Below are 27,129 nucleotides of genomic sequence, written 5' to 3'. Positions count from 1 at the left end.
CTTAAAAAATGATATATCACAGGGGCTTTGAAAAAATAATGCCTAAAATTCCAGCATTGCAGATTACTTATTTTGTCTTAAACTGTGTTTAAAATATAATCACTACTGGATAAGGTAACACTTTAAGCATTGGAAGTAATTTATATAGTGGCATATAAACTTACCATATTTTGCCATGTATAATGCGTACTTTTGTGCCCAAATTCGTTGGAAAAATAAGGTTGTGCATTATACGTGGCTAGTACTAATTCCATATCTATATAAATGTTTTTAATTTTTTATTTATGCTTATGAGTTAAAAGTGTACTCTAGTAATCAATAACGATATCCATATGCAAAATAATACACCGGAATAGCGATAATTGGTTTGGTTGAACTTATGAGGAACTTGCAACAACGAACAACGAAGAGTTCTTGGCCTTCTATGATGTATAAATATCGTACATTTGTTACTGGTACACAAAATTTCTTGTACCTTGTATCTGTTTTTGTGTTTTGCAATTATTTGTTACGTAAAATTTGTTGTACCATAATATGTTAAAAAATAAATGCTAAAATTACTTTATAATACAAAAAAAAGCACCTAAATGTAAACATATAAACATTTGAATTAAAAAATTGAAACGAAAGATTTGTTTTCCCTGAAAGACTGGGCCAAAAACTGGGTGCCCTTTATACACGAGAGCGCATTATACCTGGCAAAATATAGTAATTCAGTCTTTTACTGACAGCATACTTTGAAAAGCGGAGGATGGAATAAAATAAAACACAGAATGGAGAAGACAAGAATAAAGCAGATAAACCACATACTATCAATTTTGAGATAGCCTGCATCTGCATATTTACATTAGATATTTGACACATAATAAATAGAGAGGTTATTGCTGTTGGGGTATGTGTATGAGGGCTAAAATGCAAATACATAACATATTAACCTTTTGAAGTGTAACAGAGTGTAATTAAATGAGATGGCATACAAAATATTTAGCAGAGTGCTTGAGAATAAAAAGTGGTGATGATGGTAATGGTGATGGTAAGTTCCTGTTGTAATTGCTGTAAGATTAGCTTTAAAGCTGAATGTCAATGCAAGAAAACATTGTTTGGCTTTTTTGTATTTCTTGACAGTTTGGTCAGTTTAATCTGAAAACATTAAAATCTTTAAAATGAAAGTTTAAAATAAATTTATCACATATTTTCCAACTGTCATGAAAAAATAAATCATGTTCCTCTAAGCAGTGTGAGTAGAAGACAGCAGAAATATCTAAAAAGTAAGGAAAAGGATCCTGGATTACAAGTATATTCAGAGGAGCTGGGCACAATTCTTGATTTTACCACTTTTAACTATGTGATTCTGAGAAAGTCTTTTAACATTGCTGGGCCTTATTCTCCTCATATAATGGTGATATCAATTCCTATTCTAATCTACCTTCAAGAAATACTGTAAAACTCGAAGTATAAAATGCTTTAAGAGGATATGAATATTCTAGTGAGATTTATAATCCTTTAACATTATCATGAAGATTCTATTTATATACACCAAAATTTTAGAAGAGCTGTTACGAAAAGCAATTTTCTTCCTTGTAGACTAGAGAACAGAGTGTAGTACAGAATGTCTTATCCTAATAAATATCTTTGAATAATAACACAAGCTATTAAAATAGCACAAGTAGTTAAAAATAGCACAAGCAAAAAGCAGGTGGCTAATTAGCTGTACCAAGTGAGCCAGGATAATCCGCGGATACTTCCCCGGACCACAGTTTTCTCATTTATTATATAATGGGGTATTGGATGATGTCAAAAGTTCCGTCCATCTCTGAAATTATTATATGAACTGTCAAAATTCACTGTCATTGATTATTTTTTAAATTTGAAAATACAAGAAGTTATAGCAAACTAGTATCTCATCTAACATCTGAAACAGGCATTTAAAAAACCTCTGAAATATGAGGGTGAATACTGCTGTCCATATTGTTTTAAATTGTTCGTGTATTTTCTGAACATTTTAGCCCCTGGTCGTGGGGATAAATGTCTCTTTCACTGGTACATTAAATGGGTTGGAAGTGTTATATTTTTAGGTTTTGTTTTTAAATCTAAATTTTCCTTTACATTCTCAGGTATTATTTGATAGACTGTTCAAGTGGCAAAAAGTAAACTCTGTTGAATGAGATGGACAGTGGACAACAGCAGCAACTACATTCATATTTTAACAGGTGAGAAATAATGCACATAATTATATTATATTATTCTAAACTGAGCCTCAGCAAACAAGAATAGAATTACCTGTCTTCCCTTAATACCCTTCTTTCCACGCATCCCAGGAACACCCTAGAATACAGAAAAGTCAAAAGTAAGTATTTGTTGAACAAGTGAATGAGATCTTTTCCCTCAAATATCACTTGTACACTAAAGAGAGAAAAAAAAACGTTCTTTAAATTGGTGTGATATTCCTAAAAGTTTCAATGTTAATTTAACTGAAGTGGACACTTTTCTTTGTAACAGAATCCTGATTTTACTCAGGAATCTATCCCATCTGGATTCCAAATGGGATCTTGACATTCCTATGGTGATAGTTATTCGTCCAGAGGTAAGCACACAACCAAAGTTGGCACAACCAGACAAACAGGAAGGTCTTTTTTTCCATTCCCACTTACCTTCCTTCTGTCTCTGTCTCCTTGGCTCACCATAGACAAAGGCACATTGAGCCCTTGCACTGGCAATCTTACAATCATATGGGAAACCAGCATTGGGATAATGCCAACCTTAGGCAAAGCCAAGCAGAGAGAAGGATGGTGATATCACTGGGCTCAAGATCATACGGTCCCTAGATCCCACCGAAGCTATGATTTTCTGGTCACGTAAGAAGCAATAAGGCATAGTACTTAGGCACTCAGGCTTTTGAGCCAGAATCTATGTTGAAATCCTGGCTCTGCTCCTATTACTTGTATATAGTCTTAAACAAGTGTTCCTCTCTGTGTGCCTCATTTTCTTTATCTATAGTGAGAATCATAATAGTACCTTTCTCACTGGGTGAATATTAAAGGAGTTAATTAATGTAAAGTATTTGTATAATGCCTTGCATATAGGATACAACCATTCAGTAAATAATTTGCTGTTATTATTTTCACCATTATTAAAACTTCCTCATTTTCAAGCCAGTTTGAGTTGGGGTTTTCTGTTAGTTGCAGTCCAAAGCATCATCCAAACTGATATAATCACTTTGAGACTTATAATCACTTAAAAGACTTAGAAAGTAGGAAATCAGAACCATGTAGCTTGGGATTTACACTACATATAGATAAGTTAGAAGATATCATTGGGTAAAGTAATCCATCCACTTTCAACCCAACAGTGTTTGACAAATACTCATCTAATGTCTCTATCATAAAAGAGTTTCTGGATTGGACTCATTTCATTAGGATTTTATGCATCTTTACAGAATACAGCTAATCTGTTTTTTTTAATGGGATCATTCTGAAGATATTTTTTGCAAGTGAAACAAATGTTCACCAAGAGAAAATTTTCACCTTATCTCATCAAAGAAAACTGGTCATTGTGACTATCAGTACAGCATATTTAAACTCTGAATATTTCTCCTCTAGAAGGGCATTCACAAGTAATTACAGAAAATGTGATTTAATTCACTTATTTGAAAACTACATATTTGAAAAATTCATCTAACAAAGAATAATCTGGTTTACTTTCATTTGCAAAAATCAGTGTTCAGAAATGAAAACTTTCACTTGGACAGCATTCCTATGATAGAATTAAATGCTAAATTCTGAATGTAATTCTCTGTTTTCAAGTTTTATGATAATACACTATTGATAACATTGTTTAATTCTACTGTTTTCAATTAATATTTACAATGTAAATGAAGGTATGCAAAAAATAAAAATAAAATCACTGAACTGTAATGGCACCTAAAACTAGGTATGATGAAGTTAAAATGCTAGACTTCTGTAAAAATCTTAATTTTTTTAACTATAACAAGCCATTTTACAAAGATTCTAACTTTATACACAAGTACATACATTTGTGAACAGCCATCTTCCATTACTAAACAAAAAATATATCTTCTGAGACTGAATTATTTACTGTACACTGCATTTTACAAGACCTGTCAAGAGTTTATATTCAAATTAAAGATCGGTGAATTACAAAATAAAAATTTCATAATTAGATATTTTAATACTTCATTTTGTTTTTCAAATTGAATTTAAAATAGCTATATATATATATATATATATATATATATTGTATTACCTTACTTCCTCAAAACAAAATTTGGTAAAAATGCGAGATAATCTAATTACATATTTCTGGTAGGTGATTTTTCTTAAAGCTGGTTTGCTTCACTCGGTAAGATTATGCACCTGATATCTGAGTTTATGACCCTGTTGTACATTATCATAAGTATATAACTTTAGAAATGACATTTAAAGAAAATGGACTTACTCTTTCTCCTTCAGGTCCTAGTTGTCCTGCTTCGCCAGGAGAACCAATGAAACCCTTAAAGTAAACAAATCATTCTATATTATTTCATTTGAATAGTTACCCTGTAAGTAATTCCAAATATGGATACTTAATTTTTTTCATAGTAATATAAAATTATACAATTTACCAGTATGGCTAACTTCCCCTCACCTTATGGCTTTTCTTCGAAAAGTTACAGATTAATTTTTTTGTTACAGAAAACTAGTAGAGAACCTAACTTAAGACATGGTCGCTAATAAACATCAAGACCAAATCTTTTTCTTCATTGAATTTTATAGTTGGGAAGAAAATATACATATGTATTTAACTAAATTGTAAGGTGGAATGGAGGTATCAAAAGACTACAAGAAGTATGGAAGCATCAAAAGACTGTAAGAAGTACAGAGGAGGAAGAGATTCATTCTAATGTGGCAGGAGATAAAGGCAATCAAAGAAGGTTTCAAAAGAGATTGGCTTTTTTTGTTTTGTTTTGTTTTGTTTCAGGTGTACAAAAAAGAAAGAGAGAGAGACTGGCATTTGAGATAGGCCTACTGAGTAGGTAAAAATCTTGATAAGCAAAGGACGGAGAAAGAACACTCCAAGCTGAACAATTACAGTAAGTGGAGATATAATAGAGAGAATTCAGGGAGTGTTTGAAATGGTAGCATTTTACGTGTAAGATGCTTTGGATAAGAGCAAAGACCGATTGTGCCATCATGAAGATTCCAATTGGCCTGAGAAACAAGAGTACATATAAATAACAATGCAAGGTATTTTATCCTAACATATTTTAGTTATATCTCACCTGTGGCAAATAATAAACTGTTTCATCAATTTAAAAGATAAAATGTACAGTAGTTTGGAGACCAGATTAAGGATAGCCTTAAATTTCAGGTGAAGATTTTCAGACTTTATATTTTAGACAACTGGAAGCTATTGACTCTGTGGGAGTGTGGTAGTGCCCAGATGTCAAGTTGTTTTTCTAAAATATTAATTTGTTGACAGGATACAGAATACACCTGAGGCAAGAAATACTGAATGTAGGAAAACCTGTTACAAAGGCTCTTTCAATGGTCCAAATTTGAAATAATAATGAGTTTGGATCATAGATTCAGAAAATGTTAGTTTAGTGCTCATTATGTTCCAGGAATAGGGATTACAAAGATGAATATGAAAATCTGTTCCCTCAAGAAATTCATAGTTTATTACGAAATAGGATCATACAACAAGTAATTATATCATATGAAAATTGTGACATGATTATGTGACACGCAATGTGATAAATACAATATGCAATGGGAACTTTGGAGGCAGAATGACCAATTTTAACTTGAGGGAAAATTTAGGAAAGCTTTACAGAGGAGGCAACATTTAAGCTGAGTCTTGAAGGCATTCCAGGTGGGTCTAGTAATGTGCCATCAATAAATCATTCAATCAATCAAACAGCAATGAAATGACATCGAATTTTCATAGAACTGTAGATAGTTCTATGTGGTTGGTAGGCAAGGGTGGGGGGAGTGTTGGAAAGGGTAGCAGTGGCCACATCATAAAGTCTTATATATAATGATATAGGTTTGGAATTTGTACTGCAAGCCATTAAAAATTCAGGCATAGTGTTGATATAACCTAATTTGCAGTTTATAAAATCCACTAGGATTACAGTAGGTCAAAGGTCTTTTTATATGTCTCTAAGTATTAAGGCAAAAATGATACTAAGGTCTATAGCTGGACTGACAGAAATACAGAAAAAAAGAGGAAAGCTGAGTGTGGTAGACAGAGGATGAGGTTTTATAGTCATTTTGAGTTTGTGGTGATGATGGACATTCAAATGTAATTATCTTGGCAGGGAACTGGAAATGTGAGACTCATAGAAAGCTCATAGAGAGACATAAGATTGGAAGGTGAATCAGATTGAAGGGTAGACTAGAGCTCTGAGAAGAAAACAAAGAAAAATTATCACTGAACCAGAGAGAGAGGTTAAAATGGAGATGGGAGAAAAAGACTGACTTTTATGGATACAAAGAAAAACTAAAATATAAAAATATTTGGAAGAGAGATGCAGGAGGCCATTTTGACTAAACTCCAAAGAAAAGGCTACTTATTTGAATCAGAAAATGGGTGACTTTTCAGAGTAAATTCTTCCATAATAATATACATTAAGAGAGAATTCAGGTTTTAAAAAAGTAAATGTCATTTGTATAGTATAGCAGCATTATTCACAATAGCCAAAAGGTGGAAGCAATGCTCAACAGATGAATAGGCAAGCAAAATGGGGTATAGTCATACCATGAAATATTACTCAGCCTTAAAAAGGAAGGAAATTCTGGCACAGGCTACAATATGGATTAACCTTGAAAACAATCATGCTATGTGAAGTAAGCTAGTCAAGAAAGGATAGATAATGTATGGTTCCACATAAATGAAGTACACAGGGTAGTCAAATTCATACAGACACAAAGTAGAATGGTTGCTAGGGACTAGGGGGTGGAGAGAGAACGGGGAATTATTGTGTAACGGGTTTGGAGTTTCAGTTTGGGAAGATAAAAAAGGTGCTAGAGAAGGATGGTGGTGATGGCTGCAAACAATGTGAATGTACTTAATGCTGCCTGCTATGAACTGAACATTTGCGTCCCCACAAAATTCATATGTTGAAGCCAAATCCCCATTATGATGGCCTTTGGAAGGTGATTAGGTCATGAGGGTAGAGCCCTCATGAATGGGATTAATACGGTTATAAGAAGTGATTGAGAGAGATGATTGCTTATTTGAGAGAGATGATTGCTTTCTTGGCCATGTGAGGATACAGTGAGAAGGTGGCTGTTTACAAGCCATGAAGTGGGCCTTCACCAGACACCGGATCTCCCGGCACCGTGATCTTGGACTTCCCAGACTCCAGAATTTGAGTTATAAATATTTATTGTTCAAGCCATCCGGTCTATGGTATTTTTGTTATAGTAGCCTGAACTAAGATACCACTAAACTGTACACTTTATATGGCAGATTTTATGTTATTCATGTTTTACCACAATTTTGTTTTTAAGTAAATGTCTCAGGAATCACTTCTAAGTTGCCTTACATAAGAACCTTGTGAGGGATTTAGTTCCTGAGGGTGAAAGCTACTTTGGTGTTGCCATTGAAGGAACAGTAGTTTTGTCTGACAAAGAAAAACACCTTTAAAATTTCCTATGTTTACAGATTGTATGAACGTGCAAAAAACAAAGGGAATAATGAGAAAGAACTAGTTTATACTTTAAAAAAGTCTACTTAACTTTAATAAGTGAAACACCTATAATTTGTTTGCTTGAAAGCCAAGCATCTAGAGGATAAGAAAGGTTTGTTTTAAAATAAGGCACCCAAGATATTTCTAATACCAAACATTTAAGATTATGATGACAAGCTGTTGCACGTATGTTCAAAATCATCAGCTACAGATGGCTTCAAGTTAAAAAACAGTTAACTTGTTTTAATAGATACAACTGGACTGGAGTTTTGCTTATAAATAAAGACACAGATGCCCTAACTGTGTATACATTTATCAGTGAACTAAATAATCAATTGAGTACCCAGAAGATAAAAGTCAGACCTCTATTCAACAAATTCTATACAGGGTGCAAAGCATAACATTTTACAAGAAAATATTTTAAAGGGAACAATACTGTGAATAATTACATAGGTGTTTCATAAAAGGTTTCTTGATCATTATTATGCTAAAATAAAGTGTCCAGAGCACCCACCAAAGACAGGACACAGGGCTGTTGTGGTCATTCTCAAAACACCGCCACTAAACTAGAGATTAGTGTGTAATGAAACAAAGAACATAAAAAATACAAATAATGCCTATGGACTGCAAATAATACATTTTGCTTTTTGGACTGAAGGCTGTATGTTGAGTTAGAAGTAATTTTGTCACCAGCAGAACCATGAAAATGTCAGAAGAAGCCCTCCACACATCTTTTTTTGAGGCACCTGTTATATTATTTATTACACAAAGAAATGCCAAAGGAGGGTCTGTTACAAATTGATGGTCTGTTTTAAAGACTTACAATTTAAAAAGTAATTATCTTAACACCAAAAAATGCAGTCAAATAACAATACAAGTAAAAAGATAATTTATCACATGATTTATAAAAAATATTAACTTACAATACATAGCATGTGGTATGTAGTCCAATAACAGAACACAAATTAAATGAAAAACATGTTATAACCTTGTCAGTATGTTTTTGTGGTTTTTGTCTTTTTAACCACATTTGGAGTTAATGTCAAAAGTCTACATTTGAAAACCTTTGTGAATGTGAAACCTAAATAAGTTTCCTCCTGCTCTCCCAAAAGAAATTAATTAAATCCATCATAAAAAAGATTATATAATTAAAAAAATAGGTTTTATGAAGATGGTCATCAAAACTAAAAATACAACTTATAAAGGGTTACAACCTAGACACTAAATTTCAATACAAATGAGGTAAAAAGCAACAAAAAAGGATGTATAATATAGTACAAAAATAATATATAGAAGAATACATAGAAAAATTATAAGACTCACTGAAGCAAGATGAGGAATTATAGTTATTAGCTGATGCACAAAAGAAACTCCCAAGTTCAACAATAATGATCTGCCTAACAAGTACATGCTATGTGCTAGGCACTGTGTGTTAAGAATATTAAAATTAAGCTCAGATAGTTTTCATAACTACCTGAAAGGTAAGTTTCATTACTGCTATTTAATAGGTAAGAAAAATGAAGCACAGAAGAGTTGAATGATATCTAAAGTCACAAAGCTAGTAAATGAGGGGTTAAGAAAAAATAAAAATAGAAAAGCAGGCCTGTCTAACTCCAAAGCCCATCTTCTTGACCTCTAATCTCTTCTTGCTTCCTAAATCCAAGTCAACGTGTGCTTTTGGTGCAGCTCCTTGTAATAAGAAAACACATTACTTTTCCCCATAATATAGTCACTCAACGCAAGGGTAGAGATAGCGTGGCATCGTGGAAAGAGTACAGAGCTAAAGCTGAGAAGACCTTGGTTCTAGTTTTAGCCAGCTATGACTTTGCCAAATTGTATAAATTCCTTAGCTTACTATTTTCTAATCTATAAACTGGAGACAATATACCTGTTCTCCCAGTTTACGGGAGTAATGGCAAAGTAAAAGAAGAAAATGTATATGCAAGTATTTGAAAATGTTTAAGAATTTAAAAAATTTAAAGCATCATTATAGTACATACTGTTTAAATACTTTATGCTTTGCTTAGTTTAAGAAGGTATTTTAGATAATATAAGGCACAGATGTAGATTCTGGAAAATAACTGACCATTATAAATAGAGATTTTTTAAAAACAAAAATTTTGGTATACTTTTACTAATTTTTCTAGAACTAGTAACTAGTTTTGATTTTAATTTGTGGAACACTATATAACATATGACAGTAATTATTTTTTCTTTTTACCCCCAATGATTAAAAGTGGCTACAACTCTTTTAATGTTTTGGAAATACAATGGTATGTTCTTGATATGATAAACTTATTTCCTTCTTTGCATATATTTCTCCTCTCCAGATAGTTTTTGTATCATAATATTATCTCAGCCTTACTCTAATATGAATGTTTTTTGCCTCTTCATTTTTTCATCATGATTTCTTAGGTCTATATACATTCACATATGAATAATACTAATGTTTATAGAGCACATTCTAACACAGTAGACATTTTTCCAGGAGCTAGCAAAATGATGTAAATGAGGAAGCTATCAAAGAATGATGTAAAATCTACTACTATAAGACTACTTTCTGACGCCTTAACAGTGAAAATATCTATTCAACAAGTGTAATTCTTTTCAGGTTAAACTTTCATTACATTTAAAGTTCCTACAAAAGTATAAAAATGATAAGTGTTTTGTATATTTTGTTCTACTTTTATGCAAGCATACTCAACAAAATGAGGAAAAATGCTTACTTACTCGTATACCTTTAGGACCTGGATTACCTTCTGGTCCAGCTGAACCCTGGTGTGAACAAAAGACAACATCATCGTACTGCAGCACGTTTTAAAGAATTGTTGATAAATAGATTAATATAAAGGGAATATAAAGAGGTATCACTTTCACAAGTATAAAATTCAAAACTCTGTATACTAAATGAAGACTACATACATTCAAGGAATTTTAGAATTTCAGAACCAAAAAAGGCACTGTATATATCTATACACAAATATATTTTAGATATCAAAATAAAGATTAGCACACATTGTCAGGTGCAACAATAATTTTTTTGTTATTTCTCATTGGAAAATTGTTCTTTTAAAACACTTCTGATTAACATCCAAAACATATTCCAATAATTTTTATAATAAGCATATTTTTTTACCTCAGGTCATTGAGTATTTACAGTATATTTTATATTTTTCAGATAACACAATCATTACTTGGTGGTAAGATTCTAATATGCAATACCCTCCACTGTATTTTTAAAAGCCTAAAAATGAAAATTTGTTAGCAATATATTTTGGGGGGGATTTTCATTTCCCTGATTCTTGAAAATAAAAAGTATATTATAAATGTAGTTTTCTACTATGCTAAATGAATAATTAATTTCAAGAGTAAGTAATCAATTAATGAAAGCCTAGGAAAGAAAATTTGTTTTATTATTAGTCTACATAAAGTAGTTAGAGAAAATTAGAAATTAGAGGGAAATAAATATGAAATGATTACAATGAATTTTCAAAATAGATTACATAGACTTAAATTTGGTGCAGATAAAACTAATCAGCAGTGGTATAGGTAGCACTGCCAACTGTGTCCCAAGTTCTGTAACTGTGTTGTTTTAAAATGATGTTTACTATGCAGAGTCTTAACTCTTACCATTACTCTATTTTAGTCACTGGCAGTATTATAAAATCATCAGGAGGGCTGTTTTAAGATCTTGTTAGACCCTTGGTCGTTTTAATTTTGAAGATATATCACATCAAAGAGGTTTGAAAGCCCCACTCCCATTTTAAGCAAATCCTTCAGCAGTAAAATTTTTGACAGATGTTTACAATTTTGATTTTGAAATTATTTTGCTATGAGTAATTCATTATTTAATACAAACAAATTATCATTTGAGTAAATTATCATTTACTCTCAAAATCAGTATAACATATTAATGAAGACGAACAAAAAAGGAGTTTAAATATAGTTACCTCACCTGCCTGCCAGGATAACCACGTGAACCAATATTACCAGTGAATCCTGGAATTCCCTGAAATTGAAAAGTAAGATAAATAAAAGAATACAACGAAGTCAAAAGAAGCCCAAGGAAACAAATCTGCTGCATTCACAATACCCAAATTTGGAAAGAATTTTTTCCCCCATAAAAATGCAGAGGGCCCTGCACATTGCTTATCTGATTGAAATCACCTATTTCAAACGAAAATGAGCCAAAATTACTAGATACAATTAAATAAAACTGCTAGATTAGGGCCATAAATGACACACCAATTGTTAATGATGGTAAATCTACCACAGAAAAATTCCAGTGCTACATAAATAACGACATTAATTCTAGAGAAAGAGTTGGTACATTTCTTAATGACCACTATCTTTTTGGACTGAATTCCTTCTTGTGTCAGTCATCCTGCAACTCTTCTTAATTGTCTGAGCATAAACCCTGTAAGACTAAAAGGGACAGTGAACTTCAATATTGACCTCTTGAACCTTCCTAAGGCAAACTTTTTCTTACAGCAAGTCTAATTAAGTAAATGAATATTAAGTGGTGAATGAATACCTGTATCATGACATAGGTCTATCTAAAAATTTACATAGTAACATTGAATGGTAAACTTAATCTTGAAATGATAACTTTATATTCTTGATTTAAAACAAGGTTCGCTCAAAGAAGGCTGATGTATGGAGACTCAGAGGCATAAGAAAGGAAACGTGCTGCAGAATTAGAGGAGAAATACCTCCATTCATTTTTACTTTCTTTCACTGATACATTATTCATTCATTCACTCAGTCACTCATTACTTTATTCAGATTTTTGGTCAATTAATTCTTGAAGTAAGGAAGTGTCAGATGAATCTGTGCTCAGCTGCCTTAACTTTACCACAAATGATGACTGCCCTGGTAAATTTCACAGATCCCTCATTTATTATGTAAAATTCATTTCCTGCTTATTTGTAAAAGAGATAATACAAGATACTAGCCCTTTCCCATCTGCTCTGAAGTAGACTGAAGGGTGTTACCTCCCTTTTAAGTATAGAAACTCTACAAAACTCCTAAAATTTGAAAAATCTAGGCAAAGAAAAGACCAAAAAAAAGGCAAATAGAGGATCATAGTTGAAAGGTTTTGCCCTCCCATTCTATTACATATGCAGACTCCTAATATATCTTTTTCTCCATTTTTCTCAGAATCCATCTCTCAATTTTATTCTGTCTCATTTCTCTCCTTCCTCTCTCCTTTCCTTCCCCCGGTACAACAATTACCATTTATCAACCACTTTTCTATTTGTTAATCACTATGCCAAGTACTTTACATCTATGTTACATCTACAGATAGATACTATTTTCTCCATTCTACATTTGAAGAGACTAACATACAGAAAAGTTATGAAATGTGACCAAGATGTCATAGTAAGTAGTGAACCCAAACTGACAAAAGTTGTCATGTGTGTGTATATGCATACACACATACATACACACATATATACATATACATACAGGCATGTATACATACACATGACAATGGACAATTTAACAGAATGTGAATACACAGTGGCCTTCTGACAATCACAGAATAAAATTCTTGTCTACAAGTGAAGAGATTATATCCTATGAATTTCAGAAACCATATTTGTGTACTAAATATCATACTATTATATATAATATATGTTATTGCTATAGTAACATTTATTGAGCAACTATCATATGACAGGGAGTATTTCACGTATTTTATATATATTATCTTACTTAATCCGCTCAAACCCTATAAGGTAGGTAACATTATCCCTATTTTACGGATGAGAAAGATGAGACATAAAGTGTTTGTCACCAGTGGAAAGTCACTCAGTTAGTAAGTGGGAAGCCAGCATTTAAATGAGCAAATCTAACTCTTCAAAGTTGCCTCCTTATTGTAGGTTTGAAGTACAAATAACTTCCAATAGTACTCTAGGGAAAACACTCTAATTTATGATATTTGGTCTAATCTATTTACAACTGTTTATGTTATGTCCCATCCAGTTCTAAAATACACAAGCCTCTATTCAGACGTTCATAAAACCTCATATTTAAATATGCCAATAGACAGGAATGAAACAAATTAAAGAGGCTGTTTTTATTCTGTAGGTTACTATCTGGCTAATGCCAACCACCATCCCTTTCATTCCTTTCCTAGCCAAATTAGGTTAACTGACCCCAATTAAAAAGCAATCTGTTACATAAATGAAATCTGATTTTGAATGGACTTTCACAGAAGGTGTGAAGGCAATATGTAGAGATCCAACACATTCCAGCTGCACAGAGAAATCCACAAAAGAACTCCATTTGATGGCTAAGTTCTGCTGTACGCGGAAGATCAGTAAACAAGTAAGCCTTCAGCATAATCTTATATGGCATAAACATATTCTAAGGAAACCACACCCTAAAATCAGAGACAACCACAGAAGCTCCAAAGAAGCTCAAAACGAACACTGTGACTCAATTCAAGCTGCACTTAAAAAATGGTTTTAAAAAAAAGTTGGCTCACTTAAACCTGTAGATTGAACGGAGGAATTTAGATACAGAGTTATATTTGATAGCCCCTGGAAGAATTAAAATAGGAAGCCTGCCCCAATACCACTTCCCACTCTAAGCATCAAAGCATATACTCTGAGTCAGTCAGACTTCATGAGGGTCCCAGCAGTGCTACCTGGAATCCTCCCTATATCTCAGTTTTCTCATTAGGAAAATAGAATAACAATACATAAGTCATAGGATTATTGTGTGGAGTAAACAGAATAATGTATAGAAATATATTTAAAGTGGGGGTAACTGCAATAATTCTTAGTGTTGCTAAGCATTAAATTATGGAAATATGGAAATAGACAATAAATGGAAATAGTCAATAAATGTAAACATATGGGAATAGTCAACAAATGGTTATACCACTAGAAATTGTATTATCGTTAACAGTAGAAATACAGTGTGGCGACTAATAACTCAGTAAATGATAGCTCTTATAACTAGAGCTTGCACAAATGATATAAATACTTTTCCAAATGTTTGCTGACCAATTTACAGATGTTTAAAAATTATCCAGAAGTGAATGTCTCTTAGCAAATTCGTTATGTTCTTCTTAATGCCCACAATGTATTCACAGTTAAAATACAAAATGATTTTAGTTGTTCCTCACAGTTATCACCAATTTTGCCTTTTTTCCCCCGGAAATAAATAGAATAGAATGTAAGAACTGACTTAAAAATACATTTTCCAACCTTTAACATTGATTTGAGACTCCTTTACAAAAAATACCTCTTTCAGAACTGTAACATGTACACTAACAGAACTAGGTTCTAGAGTCATTGTGAGAGAACTGGTCAGTACTGACACAAGATTGATTTTTTATTTACTTGTAAAAATATCACTTTTTTTTTTCCCATTGGAATTCACACATTTCAGCCAAAGTAGTATTCTAGGAATTTTTTTTTCTACCCAAGGACTAATCCCTTCCACCCTTCTGATTTTTACCCACAAATGTTCAAATGCTTTTCAACACTTCTTTAATCTTCAGGAAACTGAGATTGCACCTGTTACAGAAACATACATCAGTTTAGATGCCAAGTCTAGTAACCAGACTTCTTGAAAAATTGTGTCTCAGGGACTGAACAGAGTGTACTGTCCCATTTAACATGAATGAAATGCAAAATTGGCTGTATTTCTCAATTTATCTTTACCTCAAGGCCAATCCCCATCACATTTCTTTCTAGAGCTCCCTTCAGGGTTTTCTGAGGCTCTCTGCTGAATCTCCAATAGGTATTTGTCACCTAGTTAATTTCTAATCTCCTACCCTTTCTACTGCTTTTTTCATACTGGCCTAGTAGACACTGCATTGAAAACAAGATATATGACTTTATTTTTTCCTATGACATAATGATATAATATTTTCTTGTGGGAGAGAGAAGGACTAACATGATTAAAAACTAAATACTGCAGTTCCCAAATTATTTTGAGTTTTAAATACATGCATATGTATATAATGAACAACAGCATATGTACCATTCCAATTTGGATTTTTGTTAAAATTTATTTGCACTCCCTCATGCAAGGGTCAGGGAACTAATAGCTATGGATAGGATTTAGTGAACAGGCAAGCCCCTGAAATTGTACAAAAAATAAAAAAATCAGATGTGTGTGTGTGTGTGTGTATGGCGCACGCATGTTCATGGTAAGTATATTTTCTAAGGAAAGTAGTTACAGCATTTATGAGATTCACAAAGGGGTTTATGAACCACAAAAGTTTAAGAACTACTGCTCTGGAGCATATTAGGCAAATAGTGACATTCAGTTTGAAACATGAAAAAGAAAAAGAAAAAAACATCAAAACTATAATAATCAATTAAAAGTTCATCCTGTACTAAACAATGAAAATCATTGAGAAGAAAAATTGAAATAGTAAGTGGGAAAAAATAATCTCAATGAAGTTCCCTAAGGGGAATCTTTTTCACTAGAAAAGATACAAGTTTATAAAGGAAGTGCTTACTTGTTCACCTCGGAGTCCTGGAAGCCCTGGAAGTCCTTTGAGGCCCTGGAAGATAAAGTGAAGAAATGCTATGAAAGGTAAACCCATATAAGCCAAATAACTAAACACAAGTTCTAAGTTGTATTTTATCCCAACTTTTGGTTCCCTCATCAATACAAATATAATTTTTACTAATTTATTTAATAAATTTAATAAGAATTTAATTTTTATTAAGCAATAAATTGTTATGAATATTCTTAATTATTTTTCAGTATTATTTGAACGATTTGTTATCACCAACTAAAACGGTAGCATAGTATAAACTAGAGAATAAAGAACAGCATCTTTTATAAAAGGCTAGCGTCTAGCAATGGATCTGCTTAATTTTGCTAAAGTTTTGTAAAAGTTGGTTTTAGTTCATTAATGCTGAAACAAAATGCCCTCAGACAAAATCTGCTTGTAATTGTTGAAACACTAGACCACATCCACACAGTTTCTCTAATTCAAATCACTGTCATAATACTCCATGAATAAGTTAAGACGAATGTAAAGAGCCTGCTACCAGGTCTATCAAAAGTGGTTTTACAAACCTGCATAAGAAATTAGTAACAAATGTTATGTGTTAATTATAGTATCTCAATTTAAAAAAATAGTAAAAAAAAATTCCAAATAATAGAATCCAAATGAAATCTTAATTTCTATCATTAGCACCCTATAAAATAGATAATATCCTTTGTCCTCTAGAAAGGGCTGCTTCGATGAGCAAAATGAAGGAAGCTAAAGGAAAGGACAAGAAGAAAGAAATAAAGGAACACCTTGGAGCTTACTTGTACCGCTCTAATCAACAATCGGTAAATCAACCTACACTTAGTATATTTTGGCATATGTAAAAATAGAAGAAAATATTCCTTTTCTTTTAAAGAAACTCAGAAGATTGTAGGCAAACTATAATTCAAAAACCTGAAATAAATGATAGCTTACACATATCAAAAACTTCCAATTAATATATTGCAAACAGAAGAAAAGCTTTTGAGGTTTCAGAATATAGAGTAATGCAGTGAAAAGAATTATTCAGGATTAATCACTCAGGGTATATCAACTTGGATTAATGAATTAGAGAAGAAATGATGCTTTGGTTAGATGATGGGGAAATCAGAAGAGGTGCCTATTTGAAAAATAAGGAAATGGTTTAAGCAGCTTTTGAGAAGTTATACTAAACAGTAAAATGTTCAAGTAGAGAGGTCTTTTGGGAACCAGGTTGAAGACTGGAAAAAGTAAGAAAGCAAGTTTAGAGACAAAGAGTTTTGTGTTATATGTGGGCATATTAGTAACAAAGAAGTAACAGAAGGAAAAAAGAGGGCAGAGGTAAAGGCCTTTACCTCTGGGAGTTTGCTTCTTTTGTGATTAGGCTATATATTAGCAAGAAATTAGAAAAGTGACAATGAGAAAGAATGGAAAAAAGGAGGTGGGGAAAGGAAGGAAGAACAAGGAAACTTCATTTGGCTAGACATTGTGCCAATGCCTTCCAAATACCTCAGTTAATTAATTTTATGGCAATCTTATGAAGTAGGCATTTTCCCATTTTACAGATAAGAAAACTGAGCTCTGAGAAGTTAAATGATTTGACCAAAGCCATGTGAGTAATAAGGTGGCATCATGTTGGTTTGATAGATGTCTCAAGAATTGAGTAACCCACTCTTCTAATTACTTTATATGCTATAATTGTCTCAGACTCAAATAGTGGCTGTCCTCATTCTCATCAATATGCTCAAACATTAATTATAGACCACCGAGACAAATCTACAAAAGGAGTTATATTTCATAAAATCATAATATTACTAAAGCTACACATTTACCAATAGCATCTAATATACCCAGTGTCTTACTCAATTTTGCTGAATATATATATATATACATATATACACTAAAGATCAGCCTAATTACAAAACATGAGATATATTGTTTTCAGTTGTCCAGTTGTTATACAGGATTCTACAAACAAAAATAGTCATAAAGCTAAGTATTTTTCACTTTTTAACAATAGGAAATAAGAAATGTCCTCAGCATTAAGACAGTGGTGGTGACTCACTGGGGTGAAAAAGCAGCTCTAAGATGGTGGGAGATCAAAATTTCTAGGAGAGTGTCAGGAAGATGAAGAATGAGGAGCCAGGGCGAGTGGCACATAGGTAGGAAAACTCCGCGATAAGCCTATTTCTTTTTCTTTTTTAAAGTATGTGTTTATTTATTTACTTAGGTATTCTTATTTCTGTGAACCCTTGAGTCCAGCTACATACTTCCCTTTCTTTGGCCACCACCAGATTTTCTTCCCTCCCTAGTCCGTGGTTCAACAGAAGGCAGTGGTGGTACAACTTCTTCGTTAGCTTACTTTCCCTGAAGCACTTTATAATAGTGAACTAGACATTTTAATCATGGTATCTTTTGTATGCACTTTATAATAGTGAACTAGACATTTTAATCATGGTATCTTCTGTATCAATTCCCTCTGAAGGGATTCTCTATCATCCAGAGACTCTGATAAGGGGGCAGCACTAAACAGTCATGACCTTTTTTTCATGATCTCACTTCTATACCACTTCAGCCACAAGAGATGGCCCCTGATCAAAGGGAGGCCAATACAAAGTCTGGCCAGTGACCTGAAAGTTCATTTGGAACAAAGAAGTTTGTTTAAATAGGAACAAGCTGCGCCAGTCAAATTCTCTTTTATTAAGTTTAATTTAAAAAAGAAAAAAGAGAGAGAGAGGAAGGAACGAAGGAAAGAAGGAAGGAAGAGAGGGAGGGAGGAAGGTTGATTCATGTACTTACCAATAGGAGGCCGAAGATGGAAAGAGTCATGAAGAAAGGTTAAGAGAAAGAGTAGAGGCAATGAGATGCTGCAAGAATGTCAAAGTGTAAGTACAAAATTTAGAGTAAGCAGAAACTATATTGAGAAAGAAAGTCAGAGAAAAAGCAAGATAACACAAAAAGGCAGATGCAGAGAACTAGATGAGTAGCAGTCCTAGTAAAGTACAGTAAACAATCTATAAACTAATGCTGCTAAGCTCCTCAGAGCTACTTTGAATCAGTGCCTGTCTCCATGAGACAAAGTTATATTACAGCTCCTATTTTTAGATTCCACAGGTCTCTGCTTCCCTTAATGCTGCAGAGAGGATTGAAATAATTCTCTCTTCCTTCAGATAGCCTGTCTCCATTCTTTGCTATCAAAGGAGCCTAAGTAAAACAAAATGTTTTTGTTTTTGTTTTAAGGATAATAATATAATAATTCAAAGAAGACTAAGAACACTGAGTCCTAGATCCAGTTTTGTCAATAGCTAGCTATCATGAGCTTCAAAGTCTACATTTGTAAAATGACAGCATTGAGTTAAATTATTCATAAATTTCCTTTTATTGCTTGCATTCTGTGATTACTTAAATCTGTAAGAAAGTTATCACTTTCTATTTTTTTAACTTAGCTTTCATTAAGTGAAAAACAAAGGCATATATAAGAGTCAATTCAGGCTTGGAGGTGTAGGAAGAATCTAAGATTGATGTATTAGAGAAAAACCAGATTCAGGCTCCCACAGTCATGTGACCTGACACCAAGACGGGGACTCTGGGGTGTAGTAAGATGGAAAAGAATGTGTCAGGTAGGGCTATTATGATAGTGTAGGTGAAAGAGGATTATAAATTAGATTTGAGTGGTACAGTTAGAGATGATATATAAGGCCCTTAAGAAGTTTAAACTTAAATTAAGCTCCTTGTCAATTTCATTCAAAATGGTATCCCCAGTGCCCAGAGCAGTGCCTGGTACATAAGTGCTCAGTAATTAACTGATGGAGAGACTTGGGTGAATGAATTAATGAAAAGACATGGGTGAATTTGAGAGTTACTTGGAAGTAACTCTCCAAGTGAAAAATAGATTCTAAGTGTTTACTATAATATCTCAATTATCTTAATGTTAAAATGAAAGGTTATAAGTAGGATAAAGAATATCTTTTTTATTTTTAATGTAATATTATATCTGTAGTATACTAGGGTTAGTACCATTTATTGTATAAAGGCCTTCATTTATTCCCTAAATTTGTGATTATACAACTCATTTATTTTCTACTTACACACTAGTCTACAAAGTTTTTAAAAGCAAAGGGAAAAAGTTCTTGGGAAAACTGCCTACATTCAAGCTTCAGCATAGCTCTAATTTAGGGATCTGGCATTTCATTTTAAAAAATTAGTTTATGTTGTAGTCTTTTGAAAATATTATTTGAGTTACTGTTTTCTATACTCACATAGGAAGAATAACACAAAATGTTCCAGTGACTAACAACACATGATTTTTTTATCTGATGAATGTATTGAAAAAACTGATGTGAACACATTCCTTAAGAAATGCCAATTGGAAAATTTACAAATTCTGTTTTTAGAACAGATCAAAAACCCGTTACAATGAATTATGGAATTATCTCAATTTTTGTTGTGATGGAAAGTTGCCTTACCAAGAACTCCAACAGTAAATGGGGCTTAGAATCTAATTTTAATATAGAGACTTTAATTTTGATATTTATTTTAACAAGAATTTGGACCTCGCAAACATTTTATCAATAGGTGACTACCCAAGACAAAAACGCAAAAAAGATTCAATAGATTCCAAATCAGAAATATTGAAAGACACAAATTTCAAGTATATACTTGAATTTCCTCAAGTAGTTCAAATTTCAACACGTGAAATGTTTTTCCATACAGAAAACAGTGCTACCATTTATATATAGGCCATCCTCAATTTGCAAGGAAGTATACGACCATAAAACTGACCATACAAGCTGAACCCATGCCAAAGCTTAAAAAGGGAAAAATTACAATTGCTCTGACATTAAAAAAATTTTGTCAGAACTTAAAAAATTCTGTCAGTTATATGTATATAGGGAAAGAAGAAAAGCTGACCAATATGACCAGGTGAAAGGGCACAGTCAAACTTAAGAGCAGCAACGTTCATTCATTCACTAATACATGCTTGTTATGAGCCTGACACTGGGCTGAGACACCACAGTGAATAAGATAGAGTTCTTGCACTTCAGGACTCCTAAATCACTCATATACTTCCCTTTAGCTGCTGCTACTGCACTGTTATCTGAAAGTCAATACTAAATTTTCTTTTTCTATAATGTAATAACATTAGTTGACTGATTAGGCAATTCCAAGTTTCTAATAAAATTTGTCAAACACTGCAGGACTTATGTTAGCTATGCCTTGAGGATTATAGATGAAGGCCTACAACCATGTTTTTGACAAAATAACTACAGAAAGCTATGGGAAAAATTGAGAAATAGTTGGCCACAGTTGATAGAAAAGAAACCCTAAGCAAGAATTCAGAATGAGATGAAAATCAACAACCATGAGAATGTAAACACTTCTTGGGGTAACACAATACATTTCCTAAAGTCCTAAGAATAAGGAGTTTAATTACTATTATTTTTTAATTTAACAGAAGAATGATCTCAGATAACCAGGGAACTTGAAGAGACTTAATTTGTAGGATGAATATCATACAAACCTCTCCATTCTATCTACCTCTCCTCTTGGAACATAACCTCCCTCATGCACCAGACTGGTGCCAACCTTTGTCCCAAATACCTCCCAGTACCTACCCACTAACCTCCTCTAATTGGTACTCAATTTTTACTTTGGTCCCATCAATTCTAGTTGTAGTCTTTTTCAACTAGTTCTCATGGAAAAAACAATATGATAAACTAATTCTCGAAATGGTGCTACATGACAGAGAACAGTATTTTCTGAGGACACGGAAACTTTTTTAAAGAACTTCTGGAAACTAAAATACTTTTAGCCAAATGCATTTATCGCTAATATTAGAATGTCAATCATAAGAGCCAGACTGAGGGAAATATCTTTGGACACAGGGACGTTTTCAAAGTCCCACAAATTACACCACTTTGGCAACCACTGGCTTGTCTGTGGGGGTGTTCATACTGTGTTGCCTTGTTCTCAGCTTCCCCTACCATTAGTGGGAATAACAGATGGCAGAGGGGATAATAACAGTGGTTAACAGCACAGCTCCTAAGCAACATTTGTATTGACTTTCAGTACTACACTTGGACTGGGAAGCAGCCTAAAGTAAAATGTAGCGCTGCAGATTTTTACAGAGATAATGTACAGGTTAGACGATCTATAGAATTAACTACGGAAGAGTGGGATTCTCCTTATTTCTCTCTCTAGGCACTGCTTTTATGCCAATCCTGATTTGTCTTATGGTTATTGTCATTAAGATTCAGTCTTATTGTAGCTCCTTCCTACTGTCCTTGCTTTAAATAAGTGAAAAGCTGTATAGTTTTTGGGTAACTGATAAATCACAATGTACTTCACTTGATGCTTTCAGTTCTTTTTTTCCTTTCCAACTGTATGAAGATATTAACTGTGCACCTCCTATGTAAGGGAAATATTTTCTAAAAACTGAAATAATTCCACCAAAATAGAATAAAAATTCACACTGATTTATAACTATTACTAAAACCACGGTAGTTAGTATTTTCTGATATTCAGAAGACTACTGTTATACATTATTCATAAAAATCTGATTTAAAATGTGTGCATCACATTTCACAATTTCTCTGAGTTATACCCATCTGGCAAATCCACCAAATCCTAGAAAAATTGCTTCAACTGAAATCACTGTTAATGTTCTTACAATTTTAAACAGTGGACGTCCAATACTAATATAGCAACTGATTGGCTATATTAAAAACCAATTTAAAAATCCATCTGGAGTCCAAGCTCAGAATTATGACTCCTGTCTTCCATCCAACTCAGCATGTACTCTGGATCCAACTTATCTGCTTTTTGGCACAAATTTAGACACTTTGTGGGAAGTGAAAACATACTTCAGTTCCTAGGAAAATAAGAGTTATATGAAGGTGACTAAGTTGAGGCAATGTAATCAGTTAATACTGGGAAACACATTGCTTGTTAAAGATGTTAATACTGGTCAAAAAAAAAAGTCGAGGGGAGAGAGAGAAGAGGGGATAAAAAAAGAAGCAAACCAAAAAATCTATTAAAGAGTGAAAAAAGTTATTGCTGACTTACTTGCTTTATTATTTCTCTCAATATTACTTCTAGGTTTCAGAACATTTTTTACATTAATCTTCTGTTTGTTTATCTCAACGGTTTTCATGAGTTGTCAGTGCTCTACATAACTTTGTTGCAGCCATTTTAAAGATGACTTGAGTATGGCTTATATTAGAATTTTAATATGTCCACATACTTCCAAAAAAAAGGAATAATGAAGTCATTATCTGTTATCCAAAACTATATCTGTTTCCCTGACTTTCTTGAAAAACAAAGTTTTACTTCCTTTTGCATACATGCTTGAGATAGTCAGAATACTGAAATACACATCTAACAAATATTGCCTAAATACACTAATTAATGGGGAAGTAGTATTCAAAATTATCAACAACATCGTCATGCGTCAAACAGGCTTGGATTTCAGTCACTCTGCTAATAGTTGTATGGCCTTGGGTAAGTGATTTAACCCTTTTATACCTCAATTAACTTATTTATGACATACTGAACATAGTATCAGTCTTACTGGGTAGTTTTAAGAGGAAAGAAAGGGCTCAGCAGAGACACTGGAACACTGCACATAATAAAATAGCTACTATTAATATTTAGTTATAATAATAGTTATAATAATCCATATAATAGTAGTTATAATAATCCATAAAATAATCCATATAATAGTAGTTATAATAATCCATATAATAATCCATATAATAGTTATAATAATCCATATAATAATCCATATAATAGTAGTTATAATAATCCATATAACAGTAGTTATAACAATCCATAAAATAATCCATATAATAGTAGTTATAATAATCCATATAATAGTAGTTATAACAATCCATAAAATAATCCATATAATAGTAGTTATAATAATCCATATAATAGTAGTTATAATAATCCATAAAATAATCCATATAATAGTAGTTATAATAATCCATAACATTTAAGAGATAAAAAATTATGTAATAAACTTTATATTAATTAAAACCCAAACACCTTATTCACCTCTCATAATATGCACAGAATAGTTAAAAACACAGTGGATTCAGTACCCGTAAGTTTTATCTCTTGAGCCTGCCATCACTCTGAGTGACCCTGAGCAATTCTCCCAAACCCTCTGGGCTTATCTGAGATTTCTCACTGATAGAATGAATAAATTAAATTCTTGTCTTGACTATAGAATTTATCTAGCACTTTAGGGGTAGAACTACAAGGATAAAGGAATAGGAGTCCCTAGGTTGCAGCTAATAGATCCATTATTCTATGTTCTCCGAGCATGGATCCTGTTTGCAGGAAGTAACCCTTAGAGAGACCTAGGCTGTCCAAAAAATGAACCAAAATTAGTAAATTCCATAAAAACAGCTCATAATTTACCTGAAAATTCTGCCCAATAATCAGTCTTGTCTTTCCCCTTTCAAACCATAATAACAGTCTATCATGCTCATTTGGAATGTATTTCTACTGTATATTCATATTGAGATAAGACATGTACATAGTGTGATGAAAATTGGTTTCAATCCTGCTATATGGAAAATTAGGTTTAGATTGAGTCCTTATATTCTTTTCCTAGCAATACTTGCTTTTAAAAATCTGTGTATAGTTTGCATTAGTAGACACTCTGAAAAAGGAGAAAACATTCTCAGAAAAATTATAAAATCATCTCAAATATTTCAACACTACTGTCTACTGTCAAATCATTGTAAACCATGGATGCTTCATTTATCAGAAAGTAATTTAGTTTCTAAATACTTTCAACTAAGGCTTCTCTACAGAAAATTCTGCTATAGCGAATAATAATACAGCAAGACATCTGATTTCTATAGGATCTACTTCTATTAGTTAACAATAAATGCTAGATTTTAAAAGTTTAAAAAATCATATAAGAGAAAAAGAAGTCTGTGAAAGATATGCAATCCATATCCCAGTTTGTTTATATTAATGCTGCTATTTCACTTCACTAGATTTACACAGACCAAAAAGAATATACTCTTCTTAATATTTTGAAATACTGACGGGCCAAGACCCATATACATTCACAGGATTTTGGAAGCTAATATCCTCTGCTTTAGATGAGTACAATTTCAAAGTTTAAATGATAATCTGGTCTAATGGTCAAAATCAGTCTTTTTACTACATATATATATATATATATATATATATATATATATATATATATATATATATATATTCCCCCCACCCCCAATATTCTTTTACACAATAACCACTCAACTTTTACTTAGTGTTTCTCTTTCTGGATTGCTAATTTCATGAACCACAGGCATCATCTAACCTCAGAAAGTAATGCTTAGTTTGTTTTTCTCTCATATGCACTGTTATTGTTTAGGATGAAATAACTGTATATTTAATATCAAATAAAACAAGATTTCGATACTAGGAGATTTTCTTTGTTTGATGGTATTTGTCAGTAGTTTCTTCAGAGGTATACTTAGTGGACAGAAGTATGCTAAGTAGCATTAATTAAACAAATGCATGACTGTATATTAAGACCAATTCTGTTACAAATGATCACTCTGCAGTTTCATGTCTCCATGGGAGCAACCAACAACCTCAAAGGAATTATCAGGTTCTACGTACTGTCTAGGATGAAGACTAGTCTGAAAACCATAAGAATAATGGTGTGGTGTGGTCATGGGAGGCAAAATATTCCATGAGATCACAACCTTTTTTATCATTTCACAACTCAGCCCTTTAGCAGGGGTTATGAAGGAAAACAAACAAGGTCAGGATCCTTTCCAAACCAGATGAATAACTAATGGTTAACATTTATTAAAGGCTTGCTATCTGTCTAACACTGTAGTGCCATGGATTATCTTATTCCATGTTCCCAAGAACTCCCTATGAAATGGATAGTATCATCTTCACATTTTAAAGATGAGGCAACTAATGCTTAAAGAATTTTAAAGAACATACCCAAGGTCTATGAGACCGAGAAAATGGCAGGTGGGATTTGACAGAGCCTAACTACCACCTCCAGCCTAAATCTACCAAGAGGGAAGAAATATGACACATTAAGACATCAACACAGCTAATTCTCATATGCAGTTAGACATCCATATCACATCAAATACTACCCTACAATATTTTGGAGCCCTTAATACCTTAGAAAGAAATTTTGTGTCTTCCATATCTCCTGCAGAAAATCCACAACTCAGTGTTTGGGAAAAAAACAAGCTGAATATATAGAGGAGGATTTCCACTCGTGTTAATCCAGGAAACTACACAACATATTTTATGAAATAATTATAGCAGTTGTGTTAGTATTCCTTTTTACCTCAGAAAAAGCCTAGCCATATGCATATGACTATTGTTTTTTAGTAGCTATCCCCAATCCTCACTTCTATCCTACCCTTATATATTCATATATAAATCATGGCAGAGATTATTATTTCCTAATAAAACGAGAACCCGTTAAAAAAGTCAAGTGTATTAACATTAACCAAGCATACCTCACTTTGGACATATAAAACTTAAAAAGTTACTTCAAAGTTTCAAAAGTAGGCTGTTTCCCTAATATAATAAAAGAAGAAGAAAAGTTTCAATATTCTATCAGTGACAACTCATCATTAACTGAAGGGTTTTCTTTTCCTTTCATAAAACCGTGCCTTTTGTGGGTACTACTTTCCTGGATTAAAACAGCATCCTAATTCCTATTGCTGACGTAAGAAATTTAAAGTGTTGGCTTTGGGCTCAACTTCAAAATGAGATCTTAGTAATTGAAGGTCTCCCAGATCCATATGACACCCAATTATGTCCAAGTAAAACTATATCTCACCTTATCACCTTGCATACCAGGGGGCCCCATTAATCCAGAAAGGCCTTGATCACCCTATGAACAAAACACAGAGGTTTAATGTTATGAAAGAGGACTGAAAATTAA

General features: G+C 32.8%; 1 protein-coding gene across 10 annotated transcripts in view; it reads right to left on the bottom strand.

Moving 5' to 3' along the window:
* Positions 1-27,129, bottom strand: part of COL24A1 (collagen type XXIV alpha 1 chain) — a 308,048-nt gene that overhangs the window by 231,885 nt on the left and 49,034 nt on the right. For all 10 annotated transcript variants that reach the window (XM_081056177.1, XM_081056184.1, XM_081056178.1 and 7 more), the window contains 6 exons: positions 27,025-27,078; positions 16,179-16,223; positions 11,649-11,702; positions 10,424-10,468; positions 4,456-4,509; positions 2,281-2,325 (listed from right to left, as the gene is read on the bottom strand). In XM_081056177.1, coding sequence (XP_080912303.1) covers positions 2,281-2,325; positions 4,456-4,509; positions 10,424-10,468; positions 11,649-11,702; positions 16,179-16,223; positions 27,025-27,078 — 297 coding nt within the window. The remainder of the gene's footprint in view (positions 1-2,280; positions 2,326-4,455; positions 4,510-10,423; positions 10,469-11,648; positions 11,703-16,178; positions 16,224-27,024; positions 27,079-27,129) is intronic.

This window comes from Rhinolophus hipposideros, assembly GCF_964194185.1.
Source record: "Rhinolophus hipposideros genome assembly, chromosome: 8".
In the NCBI taxonomy this organism is placed as follows: Eukaryota; Metazoa; Chordata; class Mammalia; order Chiroptera; family Rhinolophidae; genus Rhinolophus; species Rhinolophus hipposideros.
This window is presented reverse-complemented; position numbering and strand designations above follow the sequence as displayed.